Genomic DNA, 14,603 nt, shown 5'->3' on the forward strand with positions numbered 1-14,603 from the left:
TCAGAAGCAACTAATGCAATCACAGGGAGAACCTGAAAATTCCACAAGTATGGCGCCAGAGGACATGATTAAACCTGGGTCTCTGGAGCTGTGAAGCAGTGGCTCTACATATTGAACCACTGGTTATATTATAAACTTCCCAATAGTCAATCCTGCAAAACAGTAATGAAGCAGTGGACTGTATCTGGATTACAGAAGAGGAGGTGCTTTTGTCTTAAGGGTAATTGCAGTGGATATGTCCTTGGGGCCTGGCAAGATGTTCCCTCAGACCTTGTAGGAGGCTAGTGCAGAAATTGCAGGGGCACTGGCAGCGGTATTTAAAATGTCCTTGGCCACAGGCAAGGTGCCAAGGGGCTGTAGGACAGCTGATACTGTTCTGTTGTTCAAGGAAGTCTATTAATAAACCAGGAAATTATAGGCCAGTGAGCCTGATGTCAGTAGTGGTAAATTATTGAAGGTGTTCCAAGGGACAGGTTATACAAGTATTTGGATAGGCAGGGCCTGATTATGGAGAGTGAAGATGGTTTAGTACATGGTAGGTTGTGTCTAACCAATCTTAGAGTTTTTTCAATGATGTTATTGGGAAAGTTGATGAAGGAAAGGCAGTGGATGCTTTCTACGTGGATTTGAGTGTAGCACTTGGAATGTTGTGAACAGTTCTGGGCTCGTCCTCTAAGATGATGTACTGGCATTGGAGGGGGTCCAGAGGAGGTTCATGGGAATGATCCAAGGAATGAAATGGTTAACACATGAGAAGTATTTGATGGCTCTGAGCCTGTACTTGCTGGAGTTTAGAAAAATATTGAAAGGTCTAGGTTGAGTGGATGTGGAGAGGATGTTTCCTATGATGGGGAAGTCTAGGACCAGAGGACTCATCTTCAGAATAGAGGGGTCCATTTGCAACAGAGATGAGGAGGAATTTCTTTAGCTAGTTGGTGGTGAATCTGTCAAATTCATTGCTATTGATGGCTCTGGGGCTCAAGTCAGTGAGTATATTTAAAGCAGAGGTTGATAGGTTCTTGATTAGCCAGAGTGTCAAAGGTTATGGGCAGAAGGCAGGAGAATGATATATAGAGAGAGAAAGAAAAATAATGTATCAGCCATGATGGAATGGTGGAGCAGACGTGGCCTAATTCTGCTTCTATGTTTTGTGTCTTGAAATTATTCTGAAAATGTCTTGAGTGAAATATTTTCACCGTATGTTAGATTTTATGCTGTATTCTTTCAGCTTAGAATCTACTTGGATCTAAATCTGGCGTCCCAATTTCTTATGTCTCCTGGGCAGTTGTGCCAGGTCGAATTGTTGTTGTATCAGTTTGTCTTTTGGCTAGCACACAAATGAATTCAAACAATGCTTTTAAATATTGAGGGAAGGGAATAAGATCGTGGTGATTTTTTAAATATATTTTAAAAATAAAGTAGACATTTTAGGGAAGTATTCATACAAGTTAATTTTAGCATACATTTATAAGATGGGCTGTAAATTCTTAAGCATTTGTAAAAACATGATTTATTTTGTGGGACATTTGCAAAATATTTAATTTTGGTTTTCAGATATAATTTAATGGTTGCCTGGGCCTCTTCTGTTTTAAAAAAGAGATATGAAAACATAATTATCATCTACAGTATATTGTTAGTTTATGATACTGTATCGTTCAGTATTGTTGGTCTTCAACCTACTAATGGAAATCTTGCTCACTTATTTAATACAGTCAGCCCTCCTTATCCGCGGGGGATTGGTTCCGGGACCCCCCGCAGATACCAAAAAACGTGGATGCTCAAGTCCATTATATAAAATGGCGTAGTATTTGCATATAACCTACGCACATCCTCCGGTATACTTTAAATCATCTCTAGATTACTTATAATACCTAACACAATGTAAATGCTGTGTAAATAGTTGTTATACTGCATTGTTTAGGGAATAATGACAAGAAATAATGAGAAGAAAAAATGCTCAAACAACGAGTGCTGGGGAGAGAACTTCCAGGTTTTCCCGATCCACGGTTGGTTGAATCCGTGCATGCAGAACCTGCAGATAAGGAGGGCTGACTGTATTACAGTCCTGAAATATAGTTTCAGTTTTGTTGTAGATTGAGTATGTAACCTTTGTGCCTTGTAATAAACAGATTGAAAAACATTATAAAATATTGCTTATTTTTTATATAGATCAAAGTTGAGCTCTAACAAAGATAAGTTAACAAAATATCTTGAGTTAGTTTCTAAATTAAACCTTCTTTTGTCTGGTAAAATGAACAAAATGCCTGTAAGTAATTATCTTGAATGATTTGGTGATGAAGCTGTTCTAATGACCACCTCCCTTGTTTGGGGTCTTGTTGACAGCATGTGACATATCTGACAATACTTATTATTTGAATTATAAAACAAAATCCATAACACATCATCTATTCTTATGCATATTATTCAAATTAATACATCAACAGTTTCAAGCAGTTACTTCCACATCAATCACACAGGCCGTGCCCAATACATCTTGTTTTATGCTCAGTCGGCTTAGATAAAAGGAGACTGGGATTGAAGAAGTAGGCAGTTTCTCTAAATGAAGGCATAAGGGTCAACACTTTGTTCTTTGACTTCATGTGATTAAAGCTAAATTTATTTTGGTTTCTGATGATCTCAAGAATTTCTTAGATGAAATCAATCAAGAAACCTAAAATATCAAATAGTCTAGGTTTCACTGAAGTGGATGCCTGGTGTTTGTCCTTTTGAGCACTGGATGCAGTGTCTTCTATGGTATAGCTTAGAATTTTCCAAGCCGTTGCTACTGTTACTGCATTTGCAGCATTCTGTCAGAGTTCAAGGAAAGTTGGTGCCATTAACAGGAAAGGCCATCACTGCTTCAAATTCAGCAGCAAAATGTTTTTCAAGCATGAACACCATCATCTGACACGAGCTTTGTAGCTTCTGAGTTTGCAAAGCCTTAATTAATTTACTTTGAAGTATTTTGCCTGAAGAGGTAGTAAAGAGCTCGTACAGCATGTGGTTTTATGCAGTTCACTGTGGCTCAGAAAGAATTCCTCCTACATGTTGCCCATTGAGCAATATATCAAGCCCTTGCTTGAATTTATGTTAATGACCACCTAATGAGAAAGAGAGAAGAGGTGGTTAACGTGACATTTTGAGATCAAATTGGTTGGGGATGACATGCTATGATAAGAGCTTGGTAGACTAAGAATTCTGTCTGTAGATCAGCATGAAGGATGAGTTGCTGATCAGCCTGACATGTTGATGGAGAGTAAACCCGGGTGCTCTGATTCTTCCTTCCCATTTCCAGATAATTTTGCAAAGAAGTATCCTAACGGATTGAGGATTAACCAGGTTGAATGATCAGTAGAAAGATTGCAGTTGCATTTTGATGTGCTTTTTTAGCCATCTTCATTTGTGCAAAACCCTACTTACACTCGAGAGGTCTTAAGTTTGATACTTTGAAACCATGCTTAAAGCCTCTTCCACAGGTAGGTTCTTTGTAACCATTTGAGAAGTGTCAAATGCTATGTTAACAAACAAATGGCATCTAGATTAACAAAAATGAAATAAATAAATGAATATTTCACATCTTCTAAAGATCTTGCTTCCGGACCTTTACAAAAATTGGGTGTTGGCTAAAACAGCGGTCCCCAACCACTGGGCCGCAAAGCATATGCTACCAGGCTATGAGGAAACGATATGAGTCAGCTGCATCTTTCTTCATTCCCTGTCACACACTTCTGAACTTGAACATAGGGTTGCCAACTGTCCTGTATTTGCCGGGACATCCCATATATTGGGCTAAATTGGTTTGTCCCATAAGGGACCGCTCTTGTCCCGTATTTCACCCACTAAGGTAAAGCGTTCCGATGAAACTTTTCGTGCTGAAATGGCGTAAAGCGAAGTAACAATTACCATTAATTTATATGGGAAAAATTTCCAAGCATTCCCGGATCCAAAAAATAACCTACCAAATCATACCAAATAACACATAACACGGAAAATAACAGTAACATATAGTAAAAGCAGGAATGATATGATAAATACACAGCCTATATAAAGTAGAAATAATGTATGTAACAGTATAGTCGGGAAGATTAAGCCAAAACCGATTTGTGGAAAAAAAAATAGGCATGCATGCGCACGTCACACATGTGCACACAGGTGCCCGCACAAGGCTTCATGGTCATGGTAGTCTTTCCTGGGGTAAACACAAGTGTCCTGGGATTTGACTGCTACTTTTGTCCCTTATTTGGGAGTGAGAAAGTTGGCAACCCTAACTTTAAAAACATGTTGTGGTGAATTTTACCCTATTTGAACCCCCCTCCCCCCCCACCGGGTCAGCCAGTCCGCAAGAATATTGTTAATATTAAACTGGTCCACAGTTATTTCTTTCTAAACTTGCCCATTTATTTCTATTGGAGTAATTTTTTAAAAAATCATATTTCAACTAGTTATATACAGGGGCTAATGCGGGGGCTAAAATATGAGGAGTGTTTGTCAACTCTTGGCCTATTAGAGTATAGAAGAATGAGAGGGGATCTCATAGAAACATTTCGAATGTTGAAAGGGTTGGACAGAGTAGATGTGGAAAGGCTGTTTCCCTTGATGGGTGAGTCCAGGATAAGAAGCCACAGTCTTAGAATTAGAGGGTACCCATTTAAAACAGAGATAAAGAGAAATTTTTTTAGCCAGAGGGTCGTGGATTTATGGAATTCGTTGCCACATAAAGCTGTGGAGGCCCGATCATTGAGGGTGTTTAAGGAGGAAGTTGATAGGTATCTAATTAGTCAGGGTATCAAGGGATATGGGGGAAAAAGCTGGAAATTGGAATTAGATGGGAGAATCGTTTAGCTCATGGTGGAGTGGCGGAGCAGACTCGATGGGTCGAATGGCCTACTTCTGCTCCTTTGGCTTGTGATCTTGTGATGTACATTGCATGGTCCTATAAATATTTTAGCTGCATCCTCAAAAAAAAGATGGTGTTCTCATTCGCCCAACTTTTAAAATCGGAATTGCTCGATGTGAAGTTTCCTAATCAGTTTGTCATTTTAAAATGAGAAACAGCAGTGATAAGCTTTAAAAGAGAAAAAAATTAAGGTCTTAAATTGCTACAAGAGATAAATCTCTCATTTTTGTGTTGAATTTATAATCACATTAAAAATCAAAGGCTTTGATTTAACCAGCACCTTAAAAAAAACTAATATTACCAGCTCTTTGAAGCAAGTATTTTATTCCTAATCTAGCAGTTTTCAGTGAATTGTATCAGTTAATTCACTGAATTTCTAGTTATTTGAAAAGTCATAGGTTTTTAGATTGAGCTAGAAATAGAGGTGATGATATCTAAGTATATTAACAAATTATTTGTACATTTACCTTCCAGATTCAATTTGACATACAATGTATCCTACTACATAATTCAGCAGAGCGTTCTGTAGGTGCATGAGATCTTAAGGATTAATTTAGCCATCTGTATCTTTTGTGAATAAAATGAGACTCTTCGATTGTATTTTAGGAGCAAGAATGTAAGTGTAAATGTGCTAATTTGGAATTGGAAACATTTAACTGTGCTTTAATAAATACAATTCAGTTAGCTTTAGTTATTCTGTCATGGTTTGGACCCACATAGTGCTGGACTCTCAGATTTTCCAGACAATTGGATGTTATTCCAATTAATACTCTAGTGCACATATAATTTTCTTCTTTTAAGATGTTACAGAGTGAACCTGCTAGGTTTAAAGAGAATGTGGGAAATGGTATCTGGTGAGTTTACGTGAAACAGAATCTGATGTTTTTGGAGGGATTTGGAAAAGGGGCTTTAGTGAATTTTAGGAGCATGTGGGAACTGGAGCCTGGGTATGTAAAGGGATTACATGAAGTGGTATCTGGTGAGCTAGATCCTAACTCACCCAAGATTTCCAAACAACTGGATAGTGGATCATTTGTAGTTTAAAAGTGTCTTTTTATTTTAACAGATTGGAAATGTAAACTATGTGCTCTAGCTCTTTGTTCTCTTCCATTGCCACATTCAAAGCTTTGGAAGAGAGCTGTAAGTAAAGATATTGTGGTACAGCTTTTTCAGTTGGAAAAAGCTAGCCAGTTGGCCATAGCTTTATTAAAATACCCTAGCAAATAAAAAAAAAGGCCTGCATTGTGAATCATTGATGCAGTAGGACAATGAAAAGTGTCTTTGGTTACTTTGGAATTGTGTGGGCAGGGGCACGAGTGATACTAGGGATGTAGTAAAATTCTTTTGTTTTAAGATGTGTTTAAAATTACTAAATGAGTCATTGTCCTAATTTAGATTATATTTTAAATGGTACTTTTGCAACAACAAATCCAAAATTCTACTTAAATGACCAATTTAATATGACCCATTTTTGCAGTTACATACCTGAAAAGACAAATATGAGAAGCTAAAATTTAACAAAAAACATTGTAGGAATAAGTCCATAGCATGCATACAATTATTGCTTCATAAATGCATAAATTAATTGAAGGAAACTTTTTTCATAATAACAACTGTAGAAATCCTTGCACAATTAAAATTGAACTTGTTCTCTGTTGGAAGATCGGGGTTCTGTTCAGTTTCTCAATCTCATTTTTTTTAACATAGAAATCATTTAAAAATATTAGATTTGTAGGAAAATAATCCACTGTTACTGTTTAGCACGCTAATTGTATGCATGCTGTGGACTTGTTCCTACAGCGCTTAATTTAAATTTTAGCTTCTTACATTTGTCTTCTCAGGTATGCAAGGGCATGTGACAAAGAAAGAGTCATAAAATTTAGTCATTTAAGTATAATTTTGGTTTTATTATTGCAGGAGTCCACTGTTATTGTTTATGGAAGTGTTGAATACAAAGATATGCAGCAGAAGTGACACAGTATTGGATAGCAAGGCATATGGAACATTAGCAATTGTAATAATGCGACATTGGTAATGTCATTATACTGTTGTTCCAGTGGGTGTTGTTTCTGTAAAATGGCATAAAACAGTATCATGGTTTCATATATTATACATTGTACTAACTGCCTTTTAGTTATCTTGTGGTATATTGTGTGCTTGTAATTTATGATCTGCCTTAATGCTATGTATGTGTGAGGTGGGAGTAGAACTGAAATAATTACATTGCAATTGTCATTTATAATTGCTTTAAATTATGTTTATGTTAACTCAATTCCCCCAGTTTATTTAATAATCAACAGACTCGACTGAAAGAAAGATGAACTGTGAGAAATATGTTTTAAGGGGAATACTAAGATGGACAAGGGAGGTAGAAGAATTTTAAAAGAAATTCAAGTTAAAGGTTAAGTCACTATGATTACATTGGAAATTAATTTTTGGATTGTTTGAGGCATTTTATATCAAGTACCATCTATTTTAACCCAAGGCTGCATACTGAGAGGAGACTGGCTCTTGCTCAGATTAAAATATCCTAAATGGCTTCACAAGGATGTTGAATTTGTTTAAGCCCAGCACTTCCTTTCCTTCAAGTATCCTAATTGTCAGTTGACTACACTGTTACTGTTGGCCACAGTCAACAATATTCAGCACAATGTATATTCCTTGAAGTAGTTTTGAAAACTGTAGTCTTTTGTAATGTTTAAAAACATGGCTATTGGTTTGCTCATTGCAGGGCCCTAGCAAAAGTTGTGAGACACGTGACCATCTCATTTCTTGGGATGATGTTTGTTGCACAGGAATTAATAGCCTGTCAAATTTCCATCCTTTGAATAGTCGTAGAATCATGGATTAAATAACACAGAAACAGTTATTTGGACGAGTTGTTTGTGCCTACTAGGATGCCTCCCTGAACTGAGCCCATTGGGCCTTTATCTTTCTCAATCTTTCTTCTTGTACCCACATTGCTACTTTCTCTTGCAGCTCAATGCCACCCTCTGTGTGGATAAGCTTATCTTTTAGAACCACCTTTCCCTTTTCATCTTAAACCTATATCCTTCAGTTTTATTCTCCTATAGAGAAAAAGGCAGTGACCTTATCTACGTTCCTTATGATTTCATAAACCTCTACAAGGTCGCACCTTAACGACCTTTGCTGTAGTAAAAACTGTCCCAGCCTTTATAGACACTCCTCATAACTCAGGCTGTCCAGTCCCGGCCTCATCATTGGTATCGTGCCATGGGATCCTTTTAGATCTACCAAAGATAGTGTATAGATTCTGGAGTAACTTCTTAATCTTTCAGCACTATTGACAGTCTTTTTTAATGAGTTTTATCGGGTTTCTTTGTTTTGAAGCTACCTGTAAGAAGACGAATCTCAAGGTTGTATATAGTATACATACATTGATAATGAATGTTCTTTGAACTTTCAGTATTATATCTGGATTAAGTGCACTGAAAATGAACCCAAAATGGAAGTAAAAAGGATTAACACCGAGCTAGGGCTGACAGACTACTAATGTACTTTTAAATAGTCAATAATGAGGAAGTTGCTCAGTCCAGAATCAAGAGAGTCATTGAGAATTTTTTTTTTGGAGCAAGCTGGGAAGACTTGGAAGGAGTTGTGTCAGAGGAGGTGGAAGGAGTAGTAAAGATGTGAAGCCTGAAAACGTAGGAGAAAATGAAGGAGTTACTTGGAGGAACAAACACCTTGATGAAAAGCATGGAATAATAGTTTATGGCACATAACGTTACTTAACCATTAACATCAGTGTTACCACCATAGTAATGTGGATTGTATGTATATCTGAATGAGATGTATTCACAAAAGGGCTAGTTGCCACCTACTATGAGCTAAGTTTTAGTCATAGCCAGGATGTTGATACATGAATCCACCTGAACTGATAGACAAATTACCAAATGTCATCTAAGGAACCTTATCCCAGCAAGGAGTTAATGCTTTCATTGGTGGGGGCGGGGGGTATGATGTACTTTGTGTAAGTAATTTACTCAGAGAAAGCTTCAGAAATGACTTGTGAAATTCATACTGTAATTTGTGATTTATAAATATTTAAAAATTTTTTGTTATTTCTAAATGATAAAGAAGAAGCATGGAAACTTTAGATTTGGAAAATCAGAATTTAGGACATTTTATTGGATTTTAAAAATGTATGCTTTGTAATATCTGGAGTGTATTACTCTTTATTTATTGTGATACAGCATGGAATAAGTTTTTCTGTGCCACCCAGCAATCTCCTAATTTAATCCCTCACCTAACTGGTCATTGTAAATTGTCCTATCAACCAGTGTCTTGGGACTATGGGAGGAAACCGGAGCACCCGGAGGAAACCCACTTGGTCACTGGGAGAACATACAAACTCCTTATAGACAATGGTGGGAACTGAACCCGGGTCACCTGTATTATAAAGCGTTGTGCAAGATTTGTCTTGGCTTGTTTTTTAATGTAAAAAAAAATGTAGCAAAACTAATGATGAATACATTTTTGATTCTAGTCAACAAAGTTGAAGGAGTTACTAAAGATGTATTTCTAGCTCCTATGGAGATGAGATCTGTGGAAGATCATCTCAATGAATTGAAGATAAATAAGGCTGTCCTAGGTATGTATGTATACCATTAGACCATTATTGCACTGAATTCCTGCTGTATACTAATTGATAATATGAAATTTGAAGAAACAAAATTCTTTCTCTTCATTTTCAACTTCGGTTAATAAGCTACTCAGTTTGTCTCACTGGTGGATATCTGATTTGATGGAAAATTTTAACCCAATCTGCCACTATATTTTCTCATTTATTTTCAGATTTTAGAATTCAAAAATATTAAGTATCTTTTCTGTTTCTATTTTAGAATACCTAAACCTGTGTTGATTTTTGATTTAGCTGCATTATTTATAATAGTACCTTTTTTCATGAAGAATAATTTCTATTCAATCATGGGCCATGTGTCAATTTGCAATAATCAATTATTGAAAATCTGTAATGAAGCATTGACTGATTAAATTGAATTCTTTAATAACATTGAAAGAAAATTATATAACTTGCAATATATTTGACTTATTTTTGTATTTGGTTTCTGGGTGAATAGAAAATTACACAGCTGTTTTTTAAATCTTCCGCTTACAGTGTGCTGTCTCATAGAGAAACATGTAGAAGTCTACTTAACGAAAAAGGCATTAACAATTTCAGGATTCTGAAACAATTGAAAGTGCTAACAGTTCTATGCAGAATTAGTAGCATTTGCCAGTCTTCTCCTTCCCGTGCATGTGTCAGGAAATTTGGTATTCTCTCATTATATTAGTTTATTGATGAATTCAGTAGTCAATTTTCTGACCATGTTCATTGTTGCTACCTTGAGTACAAGTAGGTTGAATTTTCTAGCCAATATGTTGGGGGATCTGCTGGCTGAACATGCAAATGATTAGTGGAGGTAAAGAAAAAGCAAGCATATTCAATAGAATCAAGGTGAACAGCTCAGCAAAAGGCAAGTTATGGTAATTCACATTTGTTTTCTAGTTCTGTATACAGACATGGTGTTGTACAGCATAGAAACAGATTGTTCAGTTCACTACTTCTTTGCTGATCATCATGCCTTTCTATACTAATCCCATTTGCCTTCATTAATTCCATCTTTCCCTATCCCATGTTCACTTAAGTAGCTCTCCAGATGCCTCTTAAATGTTGTTACTGTTCCTGTCTCCATCACCTCCTTTGGTAGCTTGTTCCAAATACTAACGACTCATTGTATGAAAAATTTTTCCCTCTTTATTTTAAACTTCCCTCCTCTCACCTTAATCCTATGCCCAGTAGTTTTGGATACTCCTACCATGGAAAAAATACTTTGACTATCTGTCTCTTGTAATGTTATACAGTGGCATGCAAAAGTTTGGGCACCCCAAGTCAAAATTTCTGTTACTGTGAATAGCTGAGTGAGTAAAAGATTTCCAAAAGGCATAAAGTTAAAGATGACACATTTCTTTAATATTTTAAGCAAGAAAACTTTTTTATTTCCATCTTTTACAGTTTCAAAATAACAAAACAGGAAAAGGGCCTGAAGCAAAAGTTTGGGCACCCTGCAAAGCAGTACTTAGTAACACCCCCTTTGGCAAGTATCACAGCTTGTAACCGCTTTTTGTAACCAGCTAAGAGTCTTTCAATTCTTGTTTGGGGGATTTTCACCCATTCTTCCTTGCAAAAGGCTTCTAGTTCTGTGAGATTCTTGGGCCGCCTTGCATGCACTACTCTTTTGAGGTCTATCCACAGATTCTATAGAAGATGGAAATTAAAAAGTTTTCTTAAAATGTTAAAGAAATGTGTCATCTTTAACTTTATGCCTTTTGGAAATCAGTTCATCTTTTACTCGTTTAGCTATTCACAGTAACAGAAATTTTGACCAGGGATGCCAAAGCTTTTGCATGCCACTGTATATGTCTATCCTGTCACCTATCAGTCTCCTTTGTTTCAAGGGAAACAGTTTCAGCCTATCTAATCTTTCCTAATTACTCAAGCTTTCTAGGCAATATCCTTGTGAATCTTTTCTGCGCCCCCTCAATCTTAATCATATCTTTTCTGCAGTCATAACTGCACATAGTACACTTGAGTGTGATTGAACTAACATTTTGTACAATTATAACATGACATCCCAGCTCTTGTACCAAATACCCCAGTCGTATGCCTGCTTCACCACCCAGTCTACCTTTGTTTCTACTTTCAAGGAATCATGTATTTGTATCTCAAGGTGTTTCTGATGAACAGTACTCTCAGGACCCTGCCATTCACTGTGAGAGTTCTGTTTTAGTTTATCTTCCCAAAATTCATCACTTTGCAGACATATGATTTCTTTTTCCTGACTGGACCATGTCAACCATGGTTCTCTAATCTTGCCAGCCTTGGCCTTCTCTAATGAGATCATGCTGGCCTTGTCTCACTTGGCAATTTTTGCTTTACCAGCAAACAGCTATTGAAATTCGGCTTACCCAGTTTAGGTCTTTAATTTGTGGACGAGTCATATCTTTCTCCATGATTATCTGAAAACCAATAGAATTATGATTATTGGACCCAAAGTGCATTGTAGCTGACACATTAAATACTTGCCCAGCCTCATTTCCCAAGAGAAGGTTGAATGTAAGCCTTTGTGCATTAGAGCAATATATGTATCACTTAAGAAAACTTTCATTCACATACCTTATTAAATTTCGCCCCATCTGATCTCTTAGCAGCAACCATTCCCAGTCAGAATTAGGGAAGTTAAAATCACCAGCTACCATAACCTTATTATTCCTATCCCTATCTATGATTTCCATTTATTTATAATATACACACTCCTAATTCCAGCTGACTATTGGGTGACCTCTGGTATAATGCTATCAAAGTGATTGCCGCTTTTTATTTCTACCCATTGGGTGTTGTTCGACATTCCTCGTGGGATGTTCTCTCTTTCATACTGCAATGATAAGACCATAGACATTGGTACAGAATTAGGCCATTTGGCCCATTGAGTCTGCTCTGCCACTCCATTATCCCTCTCAATCCCATTCTCTTGCCATCTTCCAATGACATGGCCTGCATGGATTTCTGGGACAATGAATCAATGATTTCCACAGATTCACCACCCTCTGGTTAGAGAAAGTTTTGCTCATCTCTGTTCTAAATGGAGGCTATAGCTTCTAGTCCTAGACTCCCTCACTTTAGGAAACATACTGTCCACATCCACTGTGTCCAGACATTTGAATATTCGATAGGTTTCAATGGGAATTTCCCCCATTCCCACAGTTCTTCTAAGCTCCAGCAATTACAGGCCCAGAGCCATCAAGCATTTCTCCTATGTTAACCCTTTTATTCCTGGGGTCATTCTCATGAACCTCCTCCGGACTCTCCAATGCCAACAGATTTTTTCTTAAATAAGGGGCCCAAGACTGCTCACAATACTCCAAGTAAGGTCTGACCGTTGCCTTATAAAGCTTCACCCATTACATCCTGGCTTTTGTATTCTAGTCCTCTCAAAGTTAATGCTATTCTTTCCTTACCACCAACTCAACCTGCAAATTAGAAGAAGAAGAAGAATAGCCCTTAACTTGGCAGCGGAGTTATCGAGGCACTGTCATGACGGTGTTTCCGCAGCAAGCTATTTTTGTTTTTACGAGGCTGAGTTGCTAGCTCGATGCTCGACCCGACTTGGATTCAAACTCGGGAACCTTCGCTCTGGAGTTCGGCACTGATATTATTGTGCCACCAAGTGGGACAACCTTCAAGTTAACCTTTAGGGAATCCTTCAAGAGGACTACTGAGTCCCTTTGCACCTCTGATTTTTGAATTTTCCCTGCATTTAGAAAATAGTCCACACCTTTATTCCTTCAATTTAAGTGCAAGACAATGCACATCTGAATATTATATTTGATCTGCCACCTCTCTGCCCATTCCGTCAACCTGTCTAAATCCTTTGGCGGTAACCTGATTCCTCAACGCTGTCTGCCTCTCCACCTATCTTAGTATCATCTGCAAGCTTGGCCATAAAGCTATCAATTCCTTCATCCAAATCATTGACATACAATGTGAAAAGAAGTGAGCCCAACACCAACCCCTGCAGCACACCACTAGTGACTGGCAACCAACGAGAGAAGGACCTCTTTATTCCCACTCATCCCTTTCTGTAATACCGTGGGCTCTTTTTTTTTTGCCTGTATTTTTCAGGTAGGATTTCCCCTTTCGAAAACCATGCTGACTTTGGCCTATTTTATCACGTACCCTGACCCTGAAAGACCTCCGCCTAATCAGAAATCTGTACTGGGAACAAACTGCCGCTGTAAGAATAGATGGAGAAGTGAGTCAGTTTATGAAAATCAAGAGGGGCGTTACACAAGGGTTTGTTTTCTTCCCTGATTTATTTAATGTGAATAGTGAAACAATATTACAAAAAGTAAGAGACATCTTGGGAATCAAAGTTGGTGATGAAAACATCAATAATTTCAGATATGCAGATGACACTGTTAATTGCAAGTACGGAGGAAGAACTACAAAACTTAATTGATATAATTGTTGAAGAAAGTGCAAAAATGGATGTATCTATCAATTGCAAAAAGACAATGCATGGTGATATCCAAAAAGAAGGAGAATCCTATCTGCAGGCTGAGAATAAATGGGGAAGACATAAAACAAGTACAGAACTTTTACTACTTAGGAAGCTGGGTGACATCTTTACGAGAATGAAGGATATACTGCCCAATACTAAACTAGGCATGACAACCCGCCTCAGAGTACTGAAATGTTACGTTTATCCAGTTATGTTATATGGCTCAGAATGTTGGATAATATCCAGTAACATGAGGAAACGAATTGTAGCAGTAGAGATGTGGTTTTTGAGGAGGATGCAAAGAATATGGATGAAACAAATATCTAACGAGGATTTCATGAACAGAGAAATAATGTATGAGATCTTGAAAAGGCAGCGTAACTTCATTGGACATGTGATTAGGAAAGAGGAGTTAGAATGCGTGGTAATTATGGGAAAGATTGAAGGGAAGAAAGCAAGAGAAAGACAAAGACAAATGAAGATGGAGACAGCAGCCAGAGAACTGGAAATGAATACCAATGAATTGATCCACTTGACCTGAAGCAGGAGTGTGTGGGCCATGGCAGTCAAAGCTCAAACTGGGCATGGCACCTGATGATGATGATGACCTCCGGGTATTCTGAAAA

General features: G+C 37.4%; 1 protein-coding gene across 8 annotated transcripts in view; it reads left to right on the top strand.

Moving 5' to 3' along the window:
* Window positions 1-14,603, top strand: part of LOC134344314 (uncharacterized) — a 150,436-nt gene that overhangs the window by 24,583 nt on the left and 111,250 nt on the right. For 7 of the 8 annotated variants that reach the window (XM_063043869.1, XM_063043868.1, XM_063043867.1 and 4 more), the window contains one exon: window positions 9,405-9,509. The exons of the other annotated variant lie outside the window; for it this stretch is intronic. In XM_063043869.1, the coding sequence (XP_062899939.1) occupies window positions 9,405-9,509 (105 nt within the window). The remainder of the gene's footprint in view (window positions 1-9,404; window positions 9,510-14,603) is intronic. 8 annotated transcript variants of the gene reach the window in all.

This window comes from Mobula hypostoma, chromosome 3 (assembly GCF_963921235.1).
Source record: "Mobula hypostoma chromosome 3, sMobHyp1.1, whole genome shotgun sequence".
Taxonomy (NCBI): Eukaryota; Metazoa; Chordata; class Chondrichthyes; order Myliobatiformes; family Myliobatidae; genus Mobula; species Mobula hypostoma.